General features: G+C 45.7%; 1 protein-coding gene across 1 annotated transcript in view; it reads right to left on the reverse strand.

Annotated features, from left to right (window-relative positions):
• The window catches only part of btaf1 (BTAF1 RNA polymerase II, B-TFIID transcription factor-associated), a 31,905-nt gene extending 9,415 nt beyond the window's left edge, over nucleotides 1-22,490 (reverse strand). Inside the window, exons 1-26 of the mRNA XM_031579443.2 lie at nucleotides 22,081-22,490; nucleotides 19,767-19,890; nucleotides 19,175-19,289; nucleotides 18,495-18,638; nucleotides 17,109-17,314; nucleotides 14,666-14,799; nucleotides 14,440-14,569; nucleotides 14,274-14,342; nucleotides 13,971-14,060; nucleotides 10,697-10,792; nucleotides 10,330-10,506; nucleotides 8,578-8,718; nucleotides 8,204-8,328; nucleotides 7,661-7,781; nucleotides 7,438-7,542; nucleotides 6,946-7,095; nucleotides 6,284-6,423; nucleotides 5,392-5,566; nucleotides 4,841-5,044; nucleotides 3,885-4,139; nucleotides 3,265-3,457; nucleotides 2,814-2,980; nucleotides 2,530-2,686; nucleotides 2,219-2,328; nucleotides 1,288-1,489; nucleotides 398-546 (exon numbers count right to left, since the gene is read on the reverse strand). Coding sequence (XP_031435303.1) covers nucleotides 398-546; nucleotides 1,288-1,489; nucleotides 2,219-2,328; nucleotides 2,530-2,686; nucleotides 2,814-2,980; nucleotides 3,265-3,457; nucleotides 3,885-4,139; nucleotides 4,841-5,044; nucleotides 5,392-5,566; nucleotides 6,284-6,423; nucleotides 6,946-7,095; nucleotides 7,438-7,542; nucleotides 7,661-7,781; nucleotides 8,204-8,328; nucleotides 8,578-8,718; nucleotides 10,330-10,506; nucleotides 10,697-10,792; nucleotides 13,971-14,060; nucleotides 14,274-14,342; nucleotides 14,440-14,569; nucleotides 14,666-14,799; nucleotides 17,109-17,314; nucleotides 18,495-18,638; nucleotides 19,175-19,289; nucleotides 19,767-19,890; nucleotides 22,081-22,094 — 3,693 coding nt within the window. The 5' untranslated portion in view covers nucleotides 22,095-22,490. The remainder of the gene's footprint in view (nucleotides 1-397; nucleotides 547-1,287; nucleotides 1,490-2,218; nucleotides 2,329-2,529; nucleotides 2,687-2,813; nucleotides 2,981-3,264; nucleotides 3,458-3,884; nucleotides 4,140-4,840; nucleotides 5,045-5,391; nucleotides 5,567-6,283; nucleotides 6,424-6,945; nucleotides 7,096-7,437; nucleotides 7,543-7,660; nucleotides 7,782-8,203; nucleotides 8,329-8,577; nucleotides 8,719-10,329; nucleotides 10,507-10,696; nucleotides 10,793-13,970; nucleotides 14,061-14,273; nucleotides 14,343-14,439; nucleotides 14,570-14,665; nucleotides 14,800-17,108; nucleotides 17,315-18,494; nucleotides 18,639-19,174; nucleotides 19,290-19,766; nucleotides 19,891-22,080) is intronic.
• Between the last annotated feature and the right edge of the window lie 3,442 nt (nucleotides 22,491-25,932).

The following is a 25,932-nucleotide window of genomic DNA, read 5'->3' on the forward strand; positions in this document are numbered from 1 at the left end:
CCTGTGTGAGTTTCAGTGTTTATGTAGGAGAGTGTGTGTGAGTGAGAGTGAGTGTGTGAGTGTGTGAGTGTGTGAGTGTGTGCATTTACATTTACATTTAGTCATTTAGTCATTTAGCAGACGCTTTTATCCAAAGCGACTTACATATGTGCGACTTACAATGTATACACATTTTACATTTACACTGATGGCACACTGCACATCAGGAGCAATTAGGGGTTCAGTGTCTTGCTCAAGGACGCTTCGACAGGGAATCGAACTAGCAACCTGCTGATTACTAAACGACTTCTCTACCTACTGTACCACTGTCGCCCCGTGTGCGAGTGAGAGTGTGTGCGAGTGAGAGTGAGTGCGAGTGAGTGCGAGCGAGTGCGAGTGAGTGCGAGTGTGTTCACACCTCCAGTGGCAGTAGTCTGATGAGCGTGGCGAAGCACTGCGTGGCCATGAAGCGCACGCTGTCGCTGGGGTCACTCATGCGGCCCAGCACGGGGACCACCAGCAGCACGATGTAGGGGACGATGTCCACGTCCAGCTGCTCCATCACACCTGCAGCAGCACACCGTCAAGGAACAACACACACACACAGGGGGGCCATCAGAGCACCACACACACACACACACACACACACACAGGGGGGTCCATCAGAGCACCACACACACACACACACAGGGGGGTCCATCAGAGCACCACACACACACACACACACACACACAGGGGGGTCCATCAGAGCACCACACACACACAAACACACAGGGGGGGGGTCATCAGCGCACCAAACACACACACCCACCCACACACAGGGGGGCCCATCAGAGCACCAAAAACACACACACACACACACACACACACACACACACACACAGGGGGGCCACTCGGAGCACCAAACACACACACCCACCCACCCACACATAGGGGGGCCACTCAGAGCACCAAACACACACAGGGGGGTCCATCAGAGCACCAAACACACAGGATACAGAAACACACACACACACACACACACACACACACACACACACACACACACACACGATACTTAAACACACACACACACAGGATACAGAAACACACACACAGCCCACATAAACAAACACACACACACACACACACACACACACAGGATACTTAAAACACACACACACACACTATCGAATGTTTAACTGCCATTTCACACTGCCAAGGCATTAGTAGGAGCCATTAACTTCCTGAAGGTTTAGATGTCACGTATCTGCTCTAATCTAGAGACCATAAACGCAATGGGGGGGGCGAGTGCTTGTGAGAGGATACAGGCCAGCGCCTCGATGGCTCCCTCCTGCTTGGTGCTGTTGTCGATGGCGCCCAGCCAGGGCAGCACGCGCTCCAGGAAGATCTCCATGGTCTCCAGTGTGGCGATCTTGCTGAGCACCCCGACGCAGCGCGCAGCCATGTGCCGCACGGCCGTGTAGGGGTGCTGCAGACACAGGCACAGGTGGGGCAGCTGCTCCAGGAGCTACGGGAGAGGAGGAGGAGGAGTCAGTGGAGGTAGAGAGAAAAGGAGGAGGGGTGGAGCAGAAGAGGAAAGGAGAAGCGATGACGGGGGCGTGTGTGTGTACACACACGTCAAGATAAAGAGAATCAATAGATGAATATGAGGGGATGAAGGAGCGAGAGGGGAATGAAAGAAAGGCGAAAAGGGGAGGATGAAAGGATGACAGAGAGAGGGGTAGGAGAGGGGTAGAGAACACCACGTGTGATCCGTTAATGCACTTCCCCATCAAATCCTCCCGAGCAAAGACACGGAGAGTTAAAGAACCCGCGCTCTCCAGCCTTCAGAACAAAACTAAGGAATGATGACAGCGAGCAGCAGAGCCCCTGTGACAAGCACAACATGTTCCGTTCCCTTCCCAGTCACCCGTCAGACCAGAAGGCTCGTGTTCTCAAACAGCATCAAGTGACGATGCAACCGTCACCTCTCAGCAGATGTCACATTCTTAGCAGTCACATTCAACTTTAGGAAGAAAAGAAAAAAACGAGAAAAAAAAAAAAAGAAAAACTCCAGAGCCGTGTGACTGGGAGGGGGGGGTGGGGGGGGTGCTGACAGAGCTGCAGATACATGCTCCGCGTCTGGAAACCACACTGAGGTGAGCGGTTATGCGGTTGCAGTTGCACTGCAGGCAAGAGTCTACAGAGTGTGTGTGTGTGCATGCAGAGTGTTGGTGTTCTGGGACGGGAGTCTCACCAAGGGGATGAGTTGGGGAGCGATGGCCCCAGCCACCACCTCCAGGACCTGCAGAGAGCCCACCAGCTCCTGGGCCACCGTGTCTCCTTTCTCCAGCAACAACGGGACATCTATTCAACGCAACACACAGAGCGCACAAACAAATGAAAAACAGACATAGTACAGACATAGTGTACACACACACACAAACACACACGTAGTTTATAAAACCGTCGTATTGACTTAATGACTTATGTATCCGTCAGGTTTTTCTGATGCATATTAGGTGGAAAACGCCAAGCGGGCGGAGCGGATGTCTAAAGGGGTCTCACCCAGACCCTCTCTGCCCTCCACCACGGCTTTCAGGGGGCCAATCATGGTCTCCCACAGGAAGGGCAGCGCCACGGTCAACTGAGCCCCGAAGTGCTTGGTGATGGTCGTCAGGGAGAACTCTGCGCCTCTTCGCTGGATGAGACTCGGTTTCTTGCTCTACAGACCACCATCATTGAAAGAAGAAAAAAGAAAACAAGACGCATGAGAACGGCGAAAGCGCTTAACCACAAACATGGTGATGGGCTAAATGTGTTAGTGATGGAGAAAGTTCAGACTGGTTTACCTCATCGGTGTCCATGGTTGCGGTGCTGTTTGGGGCCACCTCGCTGGAGAGGTTCTTGGGGGGTTTGGGCGCGGGGCCCCTCTTGCTGGTGACGGCGAAAGCAGCCTTCTGGTGCAGGTAGAGCGTGATGATGCCCTTGGTCTTGCTCACCATATGGTGAGCACCATCTGAAACATCAGTAGTATCAGAACATGAATATGAGTGAAAATCAGACCGCGCCAACACTACAGAACGCAGTTTCAAACGTCCCTTTGAAAATAAAACCAAAGACACAACTGGACATCACAATCAGTCCAAGACGAGCTCAATCTTTGCAGCAAAGACACCAAGTAATGGACACAGCGTTTTCATGGACCACAGGTCTGTGTGTGTGTGTGTGTGTGTGGACCACAGGTCCAGCTTGCAGTCAAGCCCTGCACTTCATTAGTGAAAGTGTGAAAAGAGAACGGACCTCTGCCTCCCTCCTGGCTGGCATTGCCCCCGGCGGGCGCGGCGGGCGTCGGGGTGGGGCAGGAGACGCTGGGGGTGAGCAGGGGGTCCACGCAGAGCGAGGAGCACAGGTTGCGCAGCACCTTGGAGTTGGGGCAGGGCGTGCGGCCAGCGCACCTCTGCAGCAGTCGGGCGATGGCCGCCGCAGCGTGACCCTGAAACACGGGGGAGAGAAGAGAACATTTACAGATCATGAAATACATGGGTCATTTACAGATCATGAAATACATGGGTCTCATGACACCTTTATGCAAGCAGGACACAGTATGGATTTGAGCCATGAAACCTCTGAATAGATTCATGCTTAATATGGATAGAAATAAAATATAAACAAACCGATAAGATTGAGTAAGTGTGAGAAAGTGAGTGTGAGTGTGAGAATCAAATCTGCCAGGCTTGTCCCCTGCAGGTATCCCATATTCTTACATAGCAGACAGGCAGGGAAAGCTCGAAGAAAACAGTTAAATCACAATATCACCTGAGCAAGCCATAATAAGCTGATGAGCTCCAAATGAATGTGATCTGGGGGCCCAGACTAATGCTTTTGTCTCTCCTCCTCCTTCAACTCCTCCTCCTCCTCACCTGGACCAGCGTGTTCTCCTCGCGCCGTGCCGCCTCCATGAGCGGGCGCACCAGCGGGTTGAGGCGCTCGGGCAGCGGGCCCAGGCCCACGGCGGCGCAGGCGCAGAAGGTGTGCACGCGCAGCTGCAGCCGCTGCCACTCGCTGCCCGCCTCCGCCGCGGCCGCCGCCGCCTGCTGGTGCTTCCCCTCCAGCGCCGCCCACGTCTGGGAGCACGTGTTCACCTCCGCCGTCATCTCCGAGAAGACCGTGGTCACCTGCGGACGGAGGAGGGAGAGGCGAAGAGAGCGAGAGACACAGACAGGAAGAGAGAGAGAGAGAAAGAAAGAAAGAAAGAAAGAAAGATGAGGGAGAGGGGAGAGACACAGACAGGGAGAAAGAAAGAGAAAAATATATATACTATAAGCGTCAGGCCATTTTATTTAGGTCTCCAGAAGTCTACACGCGTGAAGCCTGCTCACTTGTTTAACACCTAGAACACACACACACACACACACAGCTAATTAGGTTAATGACAACAACAGCCTCTACAGGCCTTCATTATGTCTAGAGAAGCAATTCCACAGGGCAGTGGAGCAAACAATTGTGTCTATTGTGTCTAAGTGTTCTTTAAGCAAGATCCAATCTAGGGCAGTCATTCCCATTTCCTGCATCTTAAATCAAGGATCTTAACAAGTTCCTGCATGTGTTCACATTTTAACTTCCCTGAAGATGGACAGAATGTCTAGTTCCCCTTCAGGAGCGAGACTTTGGAACTGATGTCATTTTTAGTATGTGCACTTTGTCATGTTGACTAAGTTCACTCTTAAGGTGTGTGTGTGTGTGTGTGTGTGTGTGTGTGTGTGTGTGTGTGTGTGTGTGTGTGTGTATATATATATATATGACCTTGTGGATGTGTCATGTGGAGGGGTTAATTTCCACGTATGAGTGTGAGCGTGTGTGTACGTGAGATACTGACCAGCTCGTTGGCCTGGTCGATGGTGAGCACGCTGCAGTTGAAGCGCTCGTGCACGTGCAGCTGGGCGTCGGCCAGCAGTGCGATGAGCTGCTTGCACTCGGTCTGCACCCGCGTGAAGGGGATGGCGATCTCGTCGTAGTACAGATGCTCCGACAGGATGGCCAGCAGCCGCGGCTGTACCATACTAGACACCAGCTCACTCTCCTGGAGAAGAGGAGATGAAAAGGGAGAGAGACATTGTCACATTTTAACTTCAAAATCTAAGCAGGTTATGGGTTCCACATAACATTCTATATTAACTCTTCGTGGATTGTTTTCAAAATTGGCAAAAAATGAAGAAATCAAAATCATATAATCTTGTGCACACACACACACACACACACACACACACACACACACACACACACACACACACACACACACACACACACACACACACACACACACACACACACACACACACACACACACACACACACACACACACACACACACACACACACACACACACACACACACACACACACACACACACACACACACACACGCACCTTCTGCTCAGCGGCCCACTCACACAGCACCATGGTGACGGCGATGCGCTGCAGAGCAGACTTGGAGTTGAGGTGGAAGAGCAGCAGCTGGGCCAGAGACTCGGCTGGCCGGATCTCCTGGGGTCCGCTGTTGATGCGCGGGTCACAGATGCTGCGGCACAGCACCCCCAACAGCCTGGGAGACGACACACACACACACACGCGCTCAGTACAACAGCTTGCCACAGTGCATCCAAACATTCAAACACAGCACCCCCAGCAGCCTGGGAGACGACACGCGCTCGGTACAACAGCTTGCCACAGTGCTGACCGGCTGGCTATGCATCCAAACATTCAAACACAGCACCCCCAACAGCCTGGGAGACGACACACACACACGCGCTCAGTACAACAGCTTGCCACAGTGCATCCAAATATTCAAACACAGCACCCCCAACAGCCTGGGAGACGACACACACACGCGCTCAGTACAACAGCTTGCCACAGTGCATCCAAATATTCAAACACAGCACCCCCAACAGCCTGGGAGACGACACACACACGCGCTCAGTACAACAGCTTGCCACAGTGCATCCAAACATTCAAACACAGCACCCCCAGCAGCCTGGGAGACGACACGCGGTCGGTACAACAGCTTGCCACAGTGCTGACCGGCTGGCTATGCATCCAAACATTCAAATATAATGAAAGGTTGCAGCTTGCATTTAAAAATCACGAGCATACGCTATGAATAACTAAGCATAAAGAGAAAGTGAAAAAGACTAAAAAATAAATAAATAAATAAATAAATAAAGTGTGTGTTGACTAACTAAGTCAGTAGACTGAGTGAATGAAAGAACGATACGAAAACGACCACCAACACAAAAATGAGATCCGATGCGCCGTCACTCACTTGGCAGACATTAGACGCGCCCTCATCACCATGTAGTCGCGGGTGGCGGGGTCTTCGGTCACCGTCTCCGCCCCGGCGATGTACTCCTGCACCGTCTCCTTCACCTGACCGCCTACCTGGTGAGGCTTACCAGACTTCTCCTGAACGCAGCCAGCAGATTGGATAAAAATAAATAAATAAATAAATAAATAAATAAAAAACAGCTGGTGAGAAAACTGAGCACTCTGAGGAACCTGGATTTGGCATACAAATTGTCGGAGCAGTTTAGTGATCAATCAACTGGATTTTACTTCAGGCTAATAAAGCAAGTGCAGACACGACATGCGTGTGTGTGCGTGTGTGTGTGTGTACCAAACATGGGAAATCATTCTCCCTCACCAACAAGATTGTGTGTTGTGAGAATGATTTCCCATGTCTATCAAGAAGATTTTATGCAAATGACTTAAGCACTCTTTTAATACACTCATAATCTCCAATGATGCTCCAACTATCTATGCAATTTATACACTTACAGTTTTGTGTTCACCGTGAGCTCCAGAGCCATGCAATCATAGCTTAATCAACTGAACAACATGAGCATCAGGTGACTTCCCATGAGCACACAATACTACAAATGGATGCTTTAAAAGACCTGAAACAGGTCTGGCGGAGACTGGGCTGACCTTTGAGCGGGCTTTGACCTCCAGCAGCATGTTGAGGTCGATGGGGATGTGGGACACCTGCATCATCAGGCAAAGCCACGCCCCCATCCAAGGACAGCTGGCCGCCACCACGTATTGGGGCAAGGCTTGCCTCAGAAGCTCCTCCCACACCTGCAAACAGACCAATCAGGCATCAGCATACCACAAACCCATGCATCCGTAGAGTTAGAAGTTAGGACTTAATCTATGTCCTGATGCTTTGAGCATGTGAGTAATGTTGCATGGTGTGGCTTTCAGAGATATGGTATGTGAAGTATGACAACCACACCTTGTGAACCAGCTTGTATGTTTATGAGGGCAAAACACTCTGTGGACACACGAGTGTGTTGAATATGGAAGATGAGGCTGCAATGTTAAAGTATAAAACGCTTGTGTGTGTGTGTGTCTCTGTGTGTGTGTGTGTGTGTGTGTGTGTGTGTGTTGCTTAATGGAACTGTATTGTAGACTGCAGACCTTCTGAATGAGATCCAGTATCTCTGGGTTGCTCTCCAGGATGCAGGACTGAAAGATGTGTCTCAGCATGTCCTGCAGGATGGGGTTCAGCCACACTGCACAGTTCTGCACAGACAGACAGACAGACAACGCGTCAGAAACACTGCAGACCAGTCGTTGCATTTGAATTGTTTTGAACCACACAGTGGCGCGCATGCGCACACACACACACACACACACACACCTGCTCAGCTTTCGACAGTAGTGTGAAGAGGGTCTCCAGCGCTGCCTTGCGCACAGATGAGATGGTGTGGCGCAGGAAGGGCCAGACGCGAGGGACCAGGACTGTCAGGGACTCCTGCATGCTGGGAAAACACAGAGGCACATTGACGCGTCTCTCTCTACATGTGCAACATTTATGTACAGCGGACTGCAGTGCAGTGCAGTGCAGTGGGGCTGTGTGTCACTTTTTCCAAAAGTCAAGTTCGAGAGTGATTGAAACATTTGAGCAAACACATAAATCGTTTGAATTAATTCAAATTCACAAATGTTCCTACTTGTCTGTTACTTGATTTCTTTGTTCTGTTTTTGTAAAAGTGAATGCAGCCCTCTCTTGACTCATCCCTCTCCCACGAACTCTAAATAAGGCTACTAGAGGCAATCCAGCCTGAACTACAGCTAGCCCTTGGGTGCAAGTGACCTTGTTTGATCTCCAAACAGCAATAGCTGACTGATGTGTGCCGACTACGCTCACGATGTGGGCAGAGAAGTGGGGAGGTGGGCGTACTTGCACTCGCGGACTTCTGGGTAGGTGAGAAGTGAGGACAGCAGGGTCATGATGCTGTTGGTGGAGGCGGTGAGGTCATCCAGCTCAAGGAGAGCATCCCAGAGGATGTTCACGATGAAAGGGACCTGTAGGCGATAACGTACAACAGTTAAGGACAGGCACAGTTTTAAGGACAGGCACAGTGTTAAGGACAGGCACAGTGTTAAGGACAGGCACAGTTGTAAGGACAGGCACAGTTGTAAGGACAGGCACAGTTGTAAGGACAGGCACAGTTGTAAGGACAGGCACAGTTGTAAGGACAGGCACAGTTGTAAGGACAGGCACAGTTTTTCTACGGGCAAACCTCTCCAAAAGCTCCAAACAAGCCCCCTTACCTTGGGGAGCTGCAGCTGCACCAGCCCGTCCACCACGGGGATGAGGGCGGCGGCTGCCACCGCACGCACGTCATCGTCCAGGTCCTGCAGACCCTCGGTGATGGCAGGGAGCACTCTGGGCAGCAGGTCTGCGATCAGGTCCTGGTCAAGCAGCGCAAACAGAGGTCAAAGTCTAAACCCTGACAGAGCAACTCATGTTGCTACAACAGTGCCTACCAGGAAATTATAAAATCCTGGTATATTAATTATTAAATATATAAAAATATCATGCATATTAAATCCTCACACACTCAGTTGCCAGGTTATTTCTAGCAAAAACATATGCAGTCTAACACAACAGGCCTGCAATACATCAGCTTTTTATAATGTTATAATATTTATTTATAATGTTCAGTTCATGTTGAAACAGTTTGAGAGGTGGGAATTCAACTGGATGATCATTTTGGAGGATGTAGTTTGTGGTGCCGTTAAATGGTTTTGAATTAAACACAAAGGGGTTTCTGTTATTTAACCATGCCTCACCAACTGAAATGAAGTTTTCAAAATACTAGAAACACGTGTCAGTACAACGCAATACAATTCAACCGCACCGCAATCTGCAGCCTACAAAATAAACACAGTTGAATCAACAGCTCTCTAAAGCAGCTTACACACTGAATATTGTAACCTTCACGAAGAGTTACTGCAGGACAGGTGTTAAGACTGCATTAGTTTTAGCTCAGTGCTCCTGATAAACTTAAGAGTTACCAGCTGCCAGTTTATTTTCTGTATATAGACACACACACACACACACACACACACTGCAACAAAGCTAAACTTTTGTTGTGGTTTCAAATAAAACCTACTGCAAAGAAATAGAAAATGTAACCCCTCACAACACTGAAAATAGAAATGACATTACACTTCACACACTGAAACAGCAGTGAATTGCCATTCAAACAAGTCACTGTAGTTTGAATACTTATTCTTCCCTATGTTCGATCGAATGATCAAATTTCTAACAAAAAGTAACAGCCCTACTTTCAAAACCGGATTACCCCAACATACTTCGTTGCACAGATCAGCAACTAGCATCATCTGCATTTTGATTTAAGTTTTCCCTCAAAGCTATAGACACTTTGCAACTTATTCAGCTATAATGCCGGGATGTGATGGGTGAAGAAATGGCTTTGATGAATTTGACATTATCAAAAGAACTTTGTTCCACAAGCAAGTTACTAGCCTCAGTGTGAAGCCTAAGGTCCACTCTTTCATTGGACACCCATTTCATGTCTACGACTTCAGGAGTGATTCAAACTAAAGTACGGAGTGTGTGGAGATGGATGCAAAGATGTTTTTTCAAAACCGGAACACTTCACAGTAGTTTGTTGCACAGACTGAAGCAAGTAGCTTCATTTTAAAGGGCAATTTATTCTGACATGTGATTCACAATAAAAGCAATATAAGCGATAGAACCAAGAGTAAAGGGTTTAAATTCCGAATGAATTTGGACAAATATTGCATCCGACGCGTGGTTAGAGTTAATCAATAAGCAAGACAGACCAAAGATCTCTAGGAGCAAGTCATAACACACAAACAAATCAGTGTAATAAGATATATTCATTTTAAACTATCTTTTATATCGGTTACTTGTCTTGACCAAATAAGGCCTGTCTGCGATGACAGACATGGTCAATATGATAAGCTGAAATGTTCAACACTGATGTATAGATGAGGTGTGAGGTGTTGTGAGGCGAGCTGAGGTGTTGGTACCTGTCGCACGGCGAGGGCATATTTGATTCCCAACAGGCCCCCATGTCTGACCTCCCACTGGTCTTCGGTCAGCAGCTTAAGGAGGATATCCACCGTCATGGCGACGCCCTTGTCCGTCATGTGTCGCAGAGACACACCTAATGTTTGGGCACACGTCTCCCTTACAGGGGCAACCACCTGACAAGGATGCCATAGAAAAAGGGTTGGTTTGTTTGTGTTTATCAATGTTGGGATCATTAGGGAAAGAGTGTGAGGGGCTTGGAAGTATGTTGAAGGAGTTACATTGAAAAAAAAAAAAAGAAAAACAGATATCTCGTGACATACATAGCCACCTTAAATAATTACACACACAGACACACAGACACACCTCATCTGACACGAAGTCTCCAAAGCGGTCCAGGGCGAAGACGCAGAGCAGACGGATGACCACATCCTCCAGCCACTCCTGGTGCTGCCGTGACATCTACACAACACACAACACCCAAGGTCATCATCACCACCACCACCATCTTAAGAGCGTGAGCAGGGGCATGCATCAAAAAGGAAACACTATTCACACGTCTATTTGGATCTGGGGGAAGTGGCGCCGTTAGGCCTGGGTGTCTGAGTCTACAGCTTTGAGTGCTTTCTGAACAGTCCCACATCTCTATTACATTGGGAAAAATAAATAATTAAATAAATAAAATCACTTATTACACGGCTCTTCTTAATGCTGTAGAATGCTCCATTCACTTGAATGGGGCTTCCCAACGTTCTGTGGTCAACTATTTTTCCATATTTGACCGTTGCTATGCATAATTGACCGCTGTCAAGGGAAGTGGCCTTTTTGCCTCGGATTCACATCTTTCGTAGCACTCAAGTAGTCCGATAATTTATCAACCTCAGTGTATTCCGTTGCTTAGCAACGTCAACTGATCTGATCTTGAGTTTCAGCTGACAGTTGAGCAGCTGTGTTCTAAAGAATGTTCAACGTCTTTGAACTTCAACGTCTTTGGCGAACTATTTCTCTTTAGCTTCGCGTCGGGGTGCTGTTCGCCCTGTCGGGGCTTATTTTCCCGATAATGACCGGCGTTCTATACATTATCCCTTACATAGTGGCCCCAGATCTATTCATCGGCCATTCCGATCATGCATTAAAGCCCTCAAATAATATGATATTGTTGATATATTATAGAAAAAGTGTACGATTTGGGCCTGCTGTGTCATTCAAGTAGCAGATCTACTTCACACTACTTGGCAGGCACTCAGTTTGTGTGAGCATGAGAGAGACAGACACACAGAGTGTGAGAGACAGACACAGACAGAGAGAGAGAGAGAGAGAGAGAGAGACAGACAGACACGGCTGGTCATTGTTGGTATCTGGTTCACAAAGGCAAGACATGAAGGCTATGGATCCAAGAGGTTTTTCAACGAAGAAAAAGGATGAAAGCAACGAGGCAAGGTAAGGCTCGATGACGTGAGGAGTTCTCCTGTTGCCGTAGCAGCAGATGACTCAGGAAGTGAGTGCGCCGCTGGCTCATCTAAAAGCTCAGGTTGGTGAAGAGGGCTCTTTAGCTCAGTGGCTCTCAAACGTTGTTGTCCCACATACAGTTGCACACGTCAGTACAAATGCCAGGAGAGGAGATAGTCAGTCTCAATAGAAGAATAAAGGTTTGGAGGATGCAAAGAAATGATATGAAAAGGCAGTGACACCAACAGTTAACAAAGGATTTGTACAGAGTGGAAAGACAGAGAAGGCAATGTTAACGGGTACAATACGAGAGAGAGAGAGAGAGAGAGAGAGAGCGCAACACAAGCACAGCAGAGGAAGGGATGAGGACATGATGGATAGATTGATTGATAGATTATTAGATAGAGAGCGCACAGAATCCACTGATTACACTACAGTAAGTAATACATATTTATTGATGTACATCTGTTGCTGCATTGTATATAGGCCTGTAGTTGGCATCCAATTGTGTTGCTGTGTTGTATGACTGGCAGCCCAAATGAAAAATGACCATTGATGACTATTTAGACCCTGTAGGGTAGAATAGTGCATTCATGGTTTGCTTTTATATTGTCTGGTGCGTTAAATTAGTAAAGTCTATGTATATTACATTGATAAATACCATGTGCTTATGAGCGAGAAGAGAAAGGAACAGGAGGAGAGAGCAGAGCAGAGGAGATGAGGAGTGAGACAGACAGATGAGACACCAATAGAGCTGGAGGGGTGAAGAGGAGGAGAGCATCAGACAGAGTTAGAGAGAGAGACAGTTAACACGGTTCGTCGCAGTTCAAAAGGAGCCAGTCACAGAAGCAAAGCCAAGAGACCGGGGTTGGTCAATGTTCAAAATTGCTTCATCAACGTCAGGGCTCTTAGTGTTTAAGGGTTTTACTCCTGCTGCTGGAATTTTTGTTTTGTTTATTCTGACATCATGTGGGAGCCAGCCTACGCACCTGACCGGAACGTTCTGGTAGAGCAGCGTCTCACATCTTAGTCATTTTACTCTAAAATAACTTTAAAATGGTGCAATTATCAGGTGAATATCTAAAGCTTTCTGGGCAAGGCTAAGTCCCCAACGTTTCAAAACTCTAACCAGGCCCCTGTCGGGGGTGGGGGGGGGGGGGGTTTGGAGAGCAGAGTATCCTTGTTCTCCTCCAGCACAAGTCCACATGCTGCGCCCCATACTCTTACACGTAAAACAGCAGTGGCCTTTGGGCTCTGGACCTACAGGGGTATCCGAGTGCCCTTTCCACTTTCTGTTCTTTATCAGTGCACCCTCTCCTGTTATTAATCAATGATGTACTGCACTAAAATAGAAACATTCCCCTCATCACTTAATGGGACCAGCGGTCATAAACCTCAAATGGATGAACAGGTGCTTTGGTTAAGTTAATGAGAGGTAGAACACACTCTGTATAACACACTGTTCTGCCGTAATTTTCAATAACCACGGGAAAGGGAGCCTGCCATTTGGCACATATTGCCCAAACCATCATGGCCTTGAATGCACTGGAAGATCACTGAGATCTGCTGTCCACTATGCTCAGCTCAAATCCATTTCATTGGTCTTCAGCTCCTCAGGAGCTCTCTGCATGCGTACCAATGCGAGTGTCTTAACGGTGAAGGAGGAAGACTTTTATGGACTAGCCTAAAGGGCTGCTTTTACATTTTACTGTGACCTTTGTATCATGAATAGAATGCAAATCCACACTGGACCTGGTTTCACATATTAAGGAATCTACACTCTTACGCCAAGACAGACAAAAGATGAAAGGGGGGGGGGGGGGGTGGGGGGGTGTGACTGGTGACATATAACCAATGTTAAATAAGCCATGCTTATTTTATATGCTGCGTTTTGTTTGTCTGCCGTGTATCGAACACAGCATTGTGCAGAACACAATATGATATCAAACTTCTTTTACACCCCTTGTGGCAATATGTACATGCGCTGTGCAGTAGTCTTGTCTACGTTAACGTCAACCTTACGAACTGTATCAGTATCACGGAGATGGAACTTGAGGAGTAGCTGAATCGCTCCTGTCCAATTCGAGATCAACAATCTGCTCAAATGGCACATCCTGTTTGCAGTGGGCCTCCCTCCCTGCCCCACGCCCCCCACAGGGTTTTTAACCACATCCTGATTGCCTTGACGTACCTGTTCTGCCGTGCAGCCGACCAGCTTGCCCCCGCCGGCGCTGTGACATTTGAGCACTTCCCTGAGGCCCGTGCCGGCTCCGTGGCGGACCTGAGAAGGCACACAGACAAACACCCGGCTCAGATATCACCCCCCACTGTGTGTACACAAACACAGCTCGGAGTAGAGTGTGTGTGTGTTGCCTCACTGCAAATAATATCCCTCTGTTTGCATGTACATTTACAGTGCTGAATGTTAAGTTGTGTGGTGTGTGTGTATGTGTGTTCGGGGGGTGGGGATGGCAGAGTAATTGGTGTTCCTTACCTCCCAGGAGGGGTTGAAGAGGTCATTGCATAGCTCCTCACAGAAGCTTTCTAAGGGCCACTCTTGTGTCTGTATATAAAAACAAAAATTACAAAGTAAGAAAACTTATTATTTATGACTAATGACGTTTCGTGAATAGATTCGTATTGCTGTTCAGATTGCCTACCTCTTCAAACATACTGGAATTATCTGGGACGTTGTCGATTAATACTTTACTATCTGTTGCCGGTTGCTCGATGACAACGTTAGTCGTTTTCCGACGTTTCTCCTCTGGCTCCCCTTCACAGCTGTCATTGCTACAACACACAACAGAATACGGTCAGTGACCACAAAATACCACATTTCTCAAATCCAACCATTTAAACAAGCCAGATCTACATGGGAAGCGTCACCTTTTCTCATTGGGGTCCATGTCTCTTGATCTCTGCTTGGCCACCAGCTTCGCCATCCTTTTGGCCTTGTTTCTTTGTCGATTGCTCATGCCTGGTCGGAACTCTGAATCGATCAGCTCAGCTGCCTGCATAGGCTGGGAGACAAGTGGGAAATACTTTAAGACAATATTTCGTCTATTTGAAATGAGCATGCTTCATTAACTCACAGATTACCAGAAACCTGTCGATTCTAAGTCAACCGACTCCCCTGGTCTAGGCAACACGAGGGCCGGGGAAAATCATTGTTGCATCGTGATGCCAAGGTGAAATATTCTGAATTGATGCAGTAGAATTAAATTATCTTTTTTTTTTTTTAACAATGTAATTGAATACGCATGCCAGCATAATGAATTTAAACAACTCATCCAAAACCCATTACACTGCAATATGCAATATAAAGTTAGTTTACAGATGACACTAGTGTATTGGGACTTTGTACTTTGTACATTTCGTATGAATCTAGTTAAATGCTGAACAGTTCACTGAACAGCTCGGTTATGCAACTTTACATAACAGTGCTTAACAAACATCACTCTGCTCAAATATGATAACTTTGTTCTCCAAACAAGGAACGAGACATCAGGATAATTATCAGTAAGATAATCACCTGATTTGTTGGCAAGAAAATCCCTATGAAACTTCTGTAAGGACGCATCCTGAGCGAGATGGATGGATGGATACTTTATTTATCCCGAGGGAAATTTTTGGACAAAGTTCTGACTGCCCTGTTGCAGTCGATTAATAAATGTATCCATAGGATATCAAGAGATCTACACAGTGCGTGTGAAAAGCAGAGTGTAAACAAGGACAAACTAACTTTAAAAAGCTAAAAAGAGACGAGACAAACGGAGCTACGTGGAGAGGCTGCCACTCGCGTCGGCGCAGAGCTACACGTGAGGGCAGAACGTTAAATGTCTGCAGACAGAAATCATGTTTTTCACTGGAAAACAAGTATCTTGAGACATGAAGGTGTGAAACATTTGTGTTGTGTGTTAACCACATGCAAATCATTTAGAACTCGGCAAGTTTGCAGGATGTGTACACAATGCCAACTATCTGTCATCCATCTCGGTTAGAGCTCATGAAAGAAGCTCAGGAAGCGGATGTCATTTACCTATCGACTTCAGTTTGGATTTATTTAATCCACATGTAAGTATCTATGTGACACCTCGTGTTTTTTAATCAACCTATTTCTAATGTCCAATCAGTAATGTGTTCTTATGTCCACTCGTAGATATTGTGTTAACTGTAGCAAGACAAGAGGTAGAACATCGGGGTTTTTTTTTCTGTGTTAAGGGCCCTCAGTGTCTGCTTCACACCTGGAGACACTGTTGGTGACGCCCGCTGCCTGGATACAAACGGTTTGCAGCCAGATAAAGATGACTTGGGAAGATAAAATCTTATTTCATAACAACTGACAATAGCCAACACACTACATAAAATGTTTCCAAATTTCTAGGGTCTTGTGACGCAAGCCAAGTACAGTCCATGAAAACAAATCTTTCTACCGCGACTGCCATACGTATCGGTGAATGAAAGGCTAACTTAATGATACTGGCCATGCATAGTCATGTACACAATTTGTGATGCTAGCCAGGTCTGGTTACATGTTAGTTTGCACAATCGTGTGAAAATGCATTTAAAATACTGACCAGTCATCACATCAGTGACTGAACACATAGCTTTAATACAGCTCTACTACTTAGTTCAATGCAAGTAGCCTAGACTTGCTACTACTTCCTGCATTAGCCGAGGTCTTTCAATACGTTTGTATACACAGTAACTGTCTGCATAAACTTCTTTGAAAAGAGACAGGCTTTTATGTTGTCACATTTTTATTTATTTATTTTAAACTATTCTAAAAGGGAAGAGTTAAAATCCTAAAAATATTTAGAAGTCCACTTTAAGGAGAGGAAACAGCGACAGAAGGACGGCAGCATTGGCTCAGGTGTTCCAGCATGGCTGAGCTTTAACACAGATCGGGCTGTCAAAAATAACTCCACCAGCACGCACACACACGCACACACACACACACACACACACACACAGTGAAGTCCAACTTCATAAGCACTTGCACACCCTGCCAAGGTGCAGGCAAAAGAAGGCTGCATGAGGCATCACAATCCATCACAATCTACCAACTGGCCTATCACAGCCCCACACACTCCGTGTTCCAACACCCAAGCCACCTAAGGGAGCCGTGCCTGGAGCACACTGGTGCTTCTAAGAGCCAGCCCTTTCATAGCACTGGAACAGTAACAGTAACGGGGTAATAGGAAGAGGCATTGCTTACAGTCATCCGAGAGCCTGACTCTGCTCTACAGAGAGATATGAGCGACCCCTGGGATGTCATTTAGAGCTCTGGCAGTGGGGTAGGGTCACACAGGAAAGCGAGAACACCCACCACGTGGTTGCGTGAGGCTGGCCAGGCGGACCCCTTGACACCGGGGGGTCTGTTGTAGACGGCGGTGGGGGGGCAGCTGCAGTCCAGGTCCTCGTCGTTGAACAGCTCCTCGGTGTCCATGCCGATGGCGGCGCCCATGTCCAGCCCCAGCTTCTTCTGGAGACGCTTCCTCTGCCGGGCCAGGCGTTCTTTCGGGTCCACCTCACCTGGAGAAGTAGAGGAGGTTTTACCAAACTAGATTAGATTTCTTCAAACTTTAAAAAAAGTCAATGAGGCATATTCCACTAACATTTAGTTAGCATCACATTAAGTAGCACATGGCTGATCTGAATGCCTCTGTTGACATTTATTTAAAATGAAGTGACATTTTGAGTTCCACTTCAAATCCACTTCAAAGTTTCCTGACCAAACAGGTTTTAAGCGGCATTAAACAAAACAGCAATCATCCCCCGTGAGTGTGTGGTTTTGTTTAAGTCTTAGGTTTCACACACACAAACTAGGTCAAAGCGTCCGCGTTAGAGGCCTGCGCGGGAGGGATTTTACAGTCTTTTCGCCCGCTTCCCGCCTACTCCTCTCCCCCTCGCATAATCATGGACGTGGACAATTACACAGGTTGCATTTTTCAGTCGCACTCAAAGTCAATCCCACACCGCACTCTTCTGCACTGGGCCTCAGGGCAGGCAGGCCGTGGGAGGGCAGGCCTCTAGGCCACATCCTCACTGTGGTCACACAAATGAACAAGCACCCATTGACTTGTCTTTTGTTATCAGCGTTGGCGTGAGGAAAAGCAGAATTACAAGCGGATGAAGCTTTTCCTCATTATAACTGTAACAGCAGCCCAAGCACCTGCAGGAGCAGGCCTGCTGACATACTGGGCATGCTTACGGGGGAGGGGGGGCTGAACCAACATTAATTATGAAGTCATTTCTTATCAGGTTTCCATTCCATTATTGTCAACATTTGCACACGCCTAGTTCCTGCAATAAATGTAATGTTCTCACTTTGTGGACAAACGTAGATGTCAAGTATGTAGCAATAAAACTGTCATGTTTATGAATCCCTTGCCCTTTTCTCTCCATACATTTGTTTGCAAGGCCTTGCCATTTGAGGCTAAAGTTAGCGCACACGCAGGCCTGCACAGTATGACTACATGTTGCACATTTTCCACACATTATTTGTAGCTGCAGGTCAACATGTTCTGCAGCAGACAAAACGCATGCATTTGCATCCCCACAGACAGAAATACCACTGTGACACAAGCTTAGTAATTGTGGATAACCTAAACGGCTTGTGAAACTGATTTCATTCACAAAAGCAAAACCCACTTCCACATTCAAGGCGTCTCTAATTGACTAGCAGTCTAGCAGGACGTTTTGGGGCCCTTACCCGACTCGTCTTCCTGGACGTCGAACTCTGCTCCGGCGGAGCCCAGGAGGGAGGCCCCATGGCGGAGGAGGCGGGAGATGTCGAACCTGTAGAAGCTCAGGCGATCTGACGGAGAGTCCTCCCTGGTCAGCTCCTGACCGCTCTCTAGGAGACGCACACAGCAGTATTAATCACCCAACAGTCCCTCTTTATTATTCACTTATTCTCTAGTGACTGAAGTATTGTTTGCTCGAACTGGCTATAGAAATTTTGAATTACATGTGGATTAAATAAATAAAGTCAATAGTTAAATGACATCCACTTCCTGGGCTTCTTTCATGAGCTCTGACAGAGATGGATGAGAGATAGTTGGCATTGTGTAAACATCCTGCAAACTTGCTGTGCTAAATGATTTACGTGTGGTTAACACACAACACAGAAGTTTCACACCTTCAGGTCAACTTATGGAAAATTTTGAGAGCAAGAGGATGTGCAAGTCCTGCAGCATGCAACCTTTCGTTTTCAAAAACACATTTCACTGATAACATGAAGGTAATGATTCCTAAAGTAAACCACCCAGCGAGTGGCTCTTGCATATAAATTGTGTTAAACAAAAGCTAACAGAGGACTCCAATGGTTAAGTCATTTGCCTCTCAGTATTTACACAGGAGGCGAGCGAGCTGGGTCACTTTTTGTCTTACCCTGTTTAGGCCTGGGCGGAGGGTTCCATTCTGGAATATTTTTGACTATTGCCTCCACAGCCTGACCAGCTGCAATTCTGGTGTCCCAATTTGGACTCCTGAGATAAGTCAAAACCTGCACAAGCGAGAGGAGGGGGAAGAACTTAATGCAACGACACCTACACAGCACTTAATCACGTGTGTGTGTGGGGGGGGGGGGCACTTGATGTATTCAAATGAGTGGAACAGAGTGGGTGTCTGTGCCCTTTAGTGGCGGCGAGCGCTATAACATGGATCATGAACTCCACATGCCCGCTGGGCCCCAGACACAATGACCATTCAAACGGCCGTGCCCTTTTACACGAAATGTGGGCAAGCCTTAACTTCCCAAAGGGTGGGAACAGGTGGACACAACACAGTGGCACGACAAGATAAGACCAACCACCACCACCCAAAATTGCCAACATCTTCCTTTTGTGACAAATTACAAGTGAGGAGAGCCTTAGGTGACAAGATAATGATGAATAGGAAGCCAGCCTCAGAACTGAGGCCGAGTGTGTGTGTGTGTGTGTGTGTGTGTGTTACAACAGAATAGCTTCAGAGGGTGACTTACCTTGGCTAATAGATTGTTCAGCTCATGGGGATGAAGTCTAACCACGTCGCCCAGTTGCTGGGCTGCGGCTTTCCTGGTCACTGGAGTTGTACCAGTGTCTAGCAGAATGAACAGACGTTCAAGCCTACAATTAAAATAATTATGAAATTAATAGATTTCTTAAAGTCACAATCAATCCAATACAGAAGTTAACGTATTTACTTCAGGACAGCAATAAAGATATCTCACGCAACAGATTTTTTTCCAAAATGAGGGCACAACACCTTCAACACAGAGGTGCAAATCTCCTAGGCAACTAAAAAAAAAAAAAAGAGCAGGCTGCAGCAACCCCTGGCAAAATCGGTGGACGAATCAATATTATTGGCTTGAGACACTATCATCAGCTCCAGCAGCTAAAAATAACATCCTGGGCAGCTATCTACTGTCTCTCAGTACAGAATGAGTGGCCAGCCCAGACCTCTGCATCCAACGCATCAACTGCTTACCCCTGTAGCAAGACGCCTTAAGTGACAAGTTGAGACAGGCCAACTTGAGTCTTGAATCAATACCGCACCACAACCAAGGCAGTGCTTTGCTACATGGTATGTAACTAAACTGAATTTAATATTTTCTTGAGAAAGACTGCACCTACACATTTGCAACCTCAGCAACCTGCATGGAGCAGTATTGCATAGGGACACTGTTAAATCAAAATGCAATTCAGTGCCGGGTAGTGTTTTGTACAAGATAACTCAGTAGGATCTACACCAATTTGGATGGTTCATTTTGGACATTTTGTTCGAGGATGCACGTGTACGTGTACTGTATTGGAGCACTTCAGTCAGGAACACAAGACAGCAGTACAGCTTTAAGAGGTGGGTGAAAAAGCAACTCTAGGAAGTTATTTCTGGGAAGTTGGAGATACATAAATGGGCCCAGAGTATGCGGTCATCTGAAGAATGAAATTGGCCATCAAACCACTTCCCTTTATGATGTAGCACATTATTACTCATTGGACTTCCGTCTCTGCGTGTTAAGTCAACACACCCAAAGAATATGACGATTCCCTCATAGCATTTGATGAGCATCACTGATAATAGGATGATGCTCATCACTTGTTCCGTTCGTGTAAGGTACGGACATGTTAATCCAAAGTAGCAGAGTAATTGAAAGGAATCGGGAACCAACAATTAAATTAAAAACTGTAAACTATTAACTCACAGAACAAACCTATTCAGGCTATCTATGAATGCAAATGGATATTACATACTCACACAATTGAACATTTTATTTAGTCTAAATAAGGCGACACGTTCAAGAGTACACCCACACATAATTCGTCAGATCAGTTACAGAAGTGGCTCATGAGATCACAAAGAATACTGTCGGCTGGGCATGTCTGCCACATCCAAACCGGAAACACAAATCAGATCACCCACAGCCCAAATTATTGCATTATCTATACATCAATAATATCTATATCTTGTTGTAATTACTATTTAGAACATAACGTTGTGCCTAAGCCTGCTGAGAAAAGCATACACAAAAGTAAAAAGGTGGTAACTAATCGCCTCACGTTAAGTCCATAGATAACGACCTGGTAATCTGATTTGAAGAACAGCGTTAAACTAGCGTTATAAGTATTCACCCTGGAGTGTTGGAACGTCCAGGACAGTACCCCTACCGTTATACTTCAACACACACATTCGTCAGCCAACTTTATAGCATTATGCATTAAGCTTGCAGTTAGACCTGCACCTACAAATGGATAAGCTCTGGGATAATGGAAAATAAAAGTTAAATGGTAGATAGACAAAGTTTAGGCAATTAGACATTAGCCTACACGCAACGCAATAGTTTATGTTTTGGGGGGAAATCCGCAGAAAAGAAACTCCTACACACAGGCCACTGGAATGTAGCGAGCGTTGGTTTCCTTGCTAACCTTGGCTAGAATTCCATGCCTCCAAATATGAAGACTACCGTTAGGAAACTGAAAAACGTAGATCGCTAAATACAGGTTTTATTGCACGTGCACAACTCACTCGTCAGATTACAGACAAATTAGCTAAGGTTACCCGAAATAGAAACCAACAGCAACTGAATGCTTACCTATAACAAACTAATAAAACGTTAGCAATAATGTTACGATTTAGCCATGTGGCCCATGTCGATTAGGTTCAAACCAACGACAGTCGGAACACGGCCTAGTGTCAGTTCTCGTTGGGTATTGTTAGCTGGGGAGCTTGCTAGCATAGCCATCAAGCTGGTGATCCTCCCTTGTGAAAAATAACATGAGCTAAGTTGGCTAACCAGCCAGCCAGCCTAAAGTTCTCACCTTGATACGGCCATGGCGATGAATTACTGCTGGAATTGTGATTTCAGAGGATCCGCGGATAGGTAAACAGGCAACATGAATTTCGCAAAGTTTTAAGTTAGCTAGATGTTTTGATCAAAAGTCTCCAAAGCTCAGTAGCAAGTCCGAAAGACAAGGCCCTGATGTATCACGCACCATCTGAAACAAGACAGTCGAGTTGGTTGCCTCAATTCATGGCTTGAAATTGAGGTGTTCTTGTTTCCCTACTAACTAAACCCACATGAAGTCTCCAAAACTAATACTTATATCGCCCTGTAACAATTTTCAACCTTCTGAGCTGCGTCCAGACAGATATTTTAACCTAATAAGTAGGAAAAGTATTTTGTTGAACACAAAAGAGAAGCCAAGAGGCTGGTTTTATATGAGGAGCCATCTTGCATTTATTCCTTCCTCCATGGCAGGTCTGCCCTGATTGGTTACATGCTCTGTGAACGACCAATCAAATGTTTAATATAAGAGGAAGCGGGTGGCAAAGAAGAAAACATGACAGGAATGCGAAATTCTCCCTGCATAACCGATAAAACCCGCCACACACCTGTCTGTCAAAGTGGTCCATGAGGATATCACCACAGGCGACGTGTGGTATGTTTTGAAAGACAGGTCCGAGCGGTTCAGCGGTTCCACATATTTTTGTATTAATTCATCAGAAATGGAAATAAAAAATACATTGGCAGATATGTCAGCGTTTTGGGAAAAAAAACAGGCTTGTTAAACACTTTTGTTTTGCTTTTTTTTTTTACTGTTAAGGAATGGAGATGGATGGAAATGAATGGAATTGCATTGATCACCTCTATCACAGATCATCTCGCGCATAAGTTACTGGGAGAACGGAACGTTAGCAACTTCAAAAATGTTGCTAGTATTATATCTAGCGATATCTTCTCACCGACCTCTAGCTGTGTAGGCTGCTGAAAACGAAATAGGGAACTAAATTGAACTTTTTAAGTGTAACTATTTGATGATGTTGACAGTGTCGTAACGTAATTAAGATAACTGAAGCGAAACAACGATGAACCTTTGTTTGATTTTACTGTTTACTGCTATTTTCATGAAAGCTTAGTCCAGTGCAAGATTAAAGCCTGATTGTGGTTTAGGGACCAGTAACGTTGATAGGTTACTAGATATGACGTTACAGTTAGTCTAGTATAGGACTGATTTTTTGGAGTAACTGAATGAAAATGACAGAGACAGATGGGCCAAGGGACAGACTGATGGAAGAGGAAAGTAAAATGACAGGTGATTGTGTTCCTCTGCGGTATGATAGCCTAATTAACGTATGGCCTGCAGGCAAGATTATGTATCCTCCATGTGTAGCTCATGTGTTTCAGCGTGTTAAAACGGTCTAAAAGATATAGCATAATATATTTATGAAAATGCTTCACCATTTACAACTTCACGTAGAATCAGACACACTTTCTGGGAAGAAAACAGACGGGATAGTACAGAAGAAAACGAGAGCGAGGTGAGGTTTTGTTTGAAAGGAGGTCTAGTGTGTAACTACCACAATGTCACTAAAATTGCCAAATTATTATTGCTTAATTACTGAAAAGATTTTTAAACTGAGCTCTCAAATGTTACTCCACCCATCCTATTCTCAAAGGAGGATTCAGAGAAAAGATGCATACAGGTTCTTTTGCCATCAGTTTGAAGAAGAGGAGAGGGATTCCTCAGCAGAAAGTGTCTTCATCAAGGTCAAACATATAACGTTACAGTTAAAGATAATTAGGTAGTAGAACAGTAAATCTTTAATCTCAAACCCAGCTGTTCTAAATTTGTTTTTAAATTGTGCAGACAGGACTCAGATTTTCATAATTAACATTGAGGATGAATGTCAGGATCCCCTGGTTCAAGGTGTAACAGTGTATGCTGAAGTGGTTCCAAACCTTTTATTTGTACCACTAGATACAACAGGTACTGTAATAACTAATAAGAATGATGTTAGTTACCCTTTAATAGTGACCTAATATTCTTCCGTATTGTAGTATATCACAGATCTTACATAATTTGATGTAATACTTACATACTTTCATGGCGCTGTCATCTATTAATATTCTTGACTTTTTCGTACACTCTGGCAGTGAAGTTTCAAGACATTTTTCCTGAGCGTTTGATGCCCCGTTTTTTGGAGGATGAAGGACTATATGTTTGTGAGAGGCTTCAAATAACGAAGAAAATGTACGACAAAATGACTCACCGACTTCTTCATCAGTATAAGGTAGTATCACAGGTCATGCGTTTTGTCTTTGTGGAACACACAAGAGGGACACCAGTTCATTATTTTAAAAGCAACGTTCATAAGTCATATTTCACACACACTGAGGTCCATTTTATATTACATATGAAGACTTTATATTAGGTGAGTTATTATATATTCGGCATTATTAAATTATGGTGTTGCTAGTGATATTTAGGCTATAATCATTAATATAACATAAAGCATTCTGAACTAAATCCTACATTATCCAGATTAAGGCAAAAGATTTCAAATCATCTTTGTGATATGGGATAGGATGGTCCCTCTGCATGTGGATGATGTGTGTTTGTGTGCTTCCCTTTATTTCTTTGTGTGCTTCCCTTTATTTCTCAATGTGTACTCTCTCCCTTGTATGACTAGGGACAGTCCTGGTTTGGAGAAAATGGGTGTTTGAATACACTTCCCAACCCGCTAAAGAATTCCTGGCAAGCTAAAATAGATTTCCCTTTTCCAAGCATCTCTTCTGATTTGACCACTGAGCGCATTAAAGTAAGTGTGTCATACTATTGTACACAGCCTTTTTTCAATGTCTGCTTGTTAGTAGTCTGTGTGGAAGATACAGAAACAGTACAGTAATTGTAAATATATGATAGACTGAAACAAGTGAACCTATTAGAGAAAGCATTATTGTCAGTTAAAATGCCAAGCAAAGTCATCAAGTATTGAAAACCTGATGATTCGAGCCACAGTTTTTCGAGCCTATAAGAAACTGTCATCAGGTTCAGGTACAGTCTGCATATGGTACCAGGTGTTTTTCACGGACTAATTCTCCCCATAGACACTGTGTCCTTCTCAATGGTTCCTCAGTTATAATCTCTTAATCTAGGCCAAACTCAGGCCTCCAGATTCCATGCGCTCAACACTGCCCATATGTCCATCCCACCCCTGTCCCCCATCCCCCCTGTCTAGCCTGTTGTGAGTGAACGTGGTGGTGTGGCAGGATCGGAGACCAAGCCCGCAACCTGTTTCTGGCAGCTCGACCTGAACCTAATAGGGCTCCAGTTCACACATCACTCCCTGTTCAGCCGTGAGCACGTATTGGCCAGCAAACTCCTGGGGCTGTGTGAGAGCTACAAGAACCGAGGCAGTGTAGACAAGACAACTTACCTACAGGAGAAGGTGCCCCTTCTGCTCCTTGAGTACATTCAGTTTACATCAAAACTGAATGAAGTGCTATTGTTTCATTCTGACTCAAAAACCACAAATCTGTGGCTATAAAGCCATTCATCTTCAGTATATTGTGTTTTGATTGGCAGCTTAGGGCATTAAAGAAATCAACAGTGGATGCTCAAAGAGCTTTACATAGCCAGATCAGGTGAGAGGAGTTTGTTTATTGCAAAGCAGCTGGAGGAGCTGTAGGACATGTTGTGTGTTTGAGTCGAGCTGAAATGAATGTGATCTCTGTTCAGAGAGACTCAGAGGACCTTGAGCACAATAAAGGAGGAGGATGTTTTACTGTTGAGGAGTATCATGGCCACATGGCAGCGTCTGAAAGACATGAGAACTTGTCTGATTGCGTCAGCACTTCTGTAAAACTGCAGTTCCAAAGGTAGTCTCCC

The sequence above is a fragment of the Clupea harengus genome, chromosome 13 (assembly GCF_900700415.2).
Source record: "Clupea harengus chromosome 13, Ch_v2.0.2, whole genome shotgun sequence".
In the NCBI taxonomy this organism is placed as follows: domain Eukaryota; kingdom Metazoa; phylum Chordata; class Actinopteri; order Clupeiformes; family Clupeidae; genus Clupea; species Clupea harengus.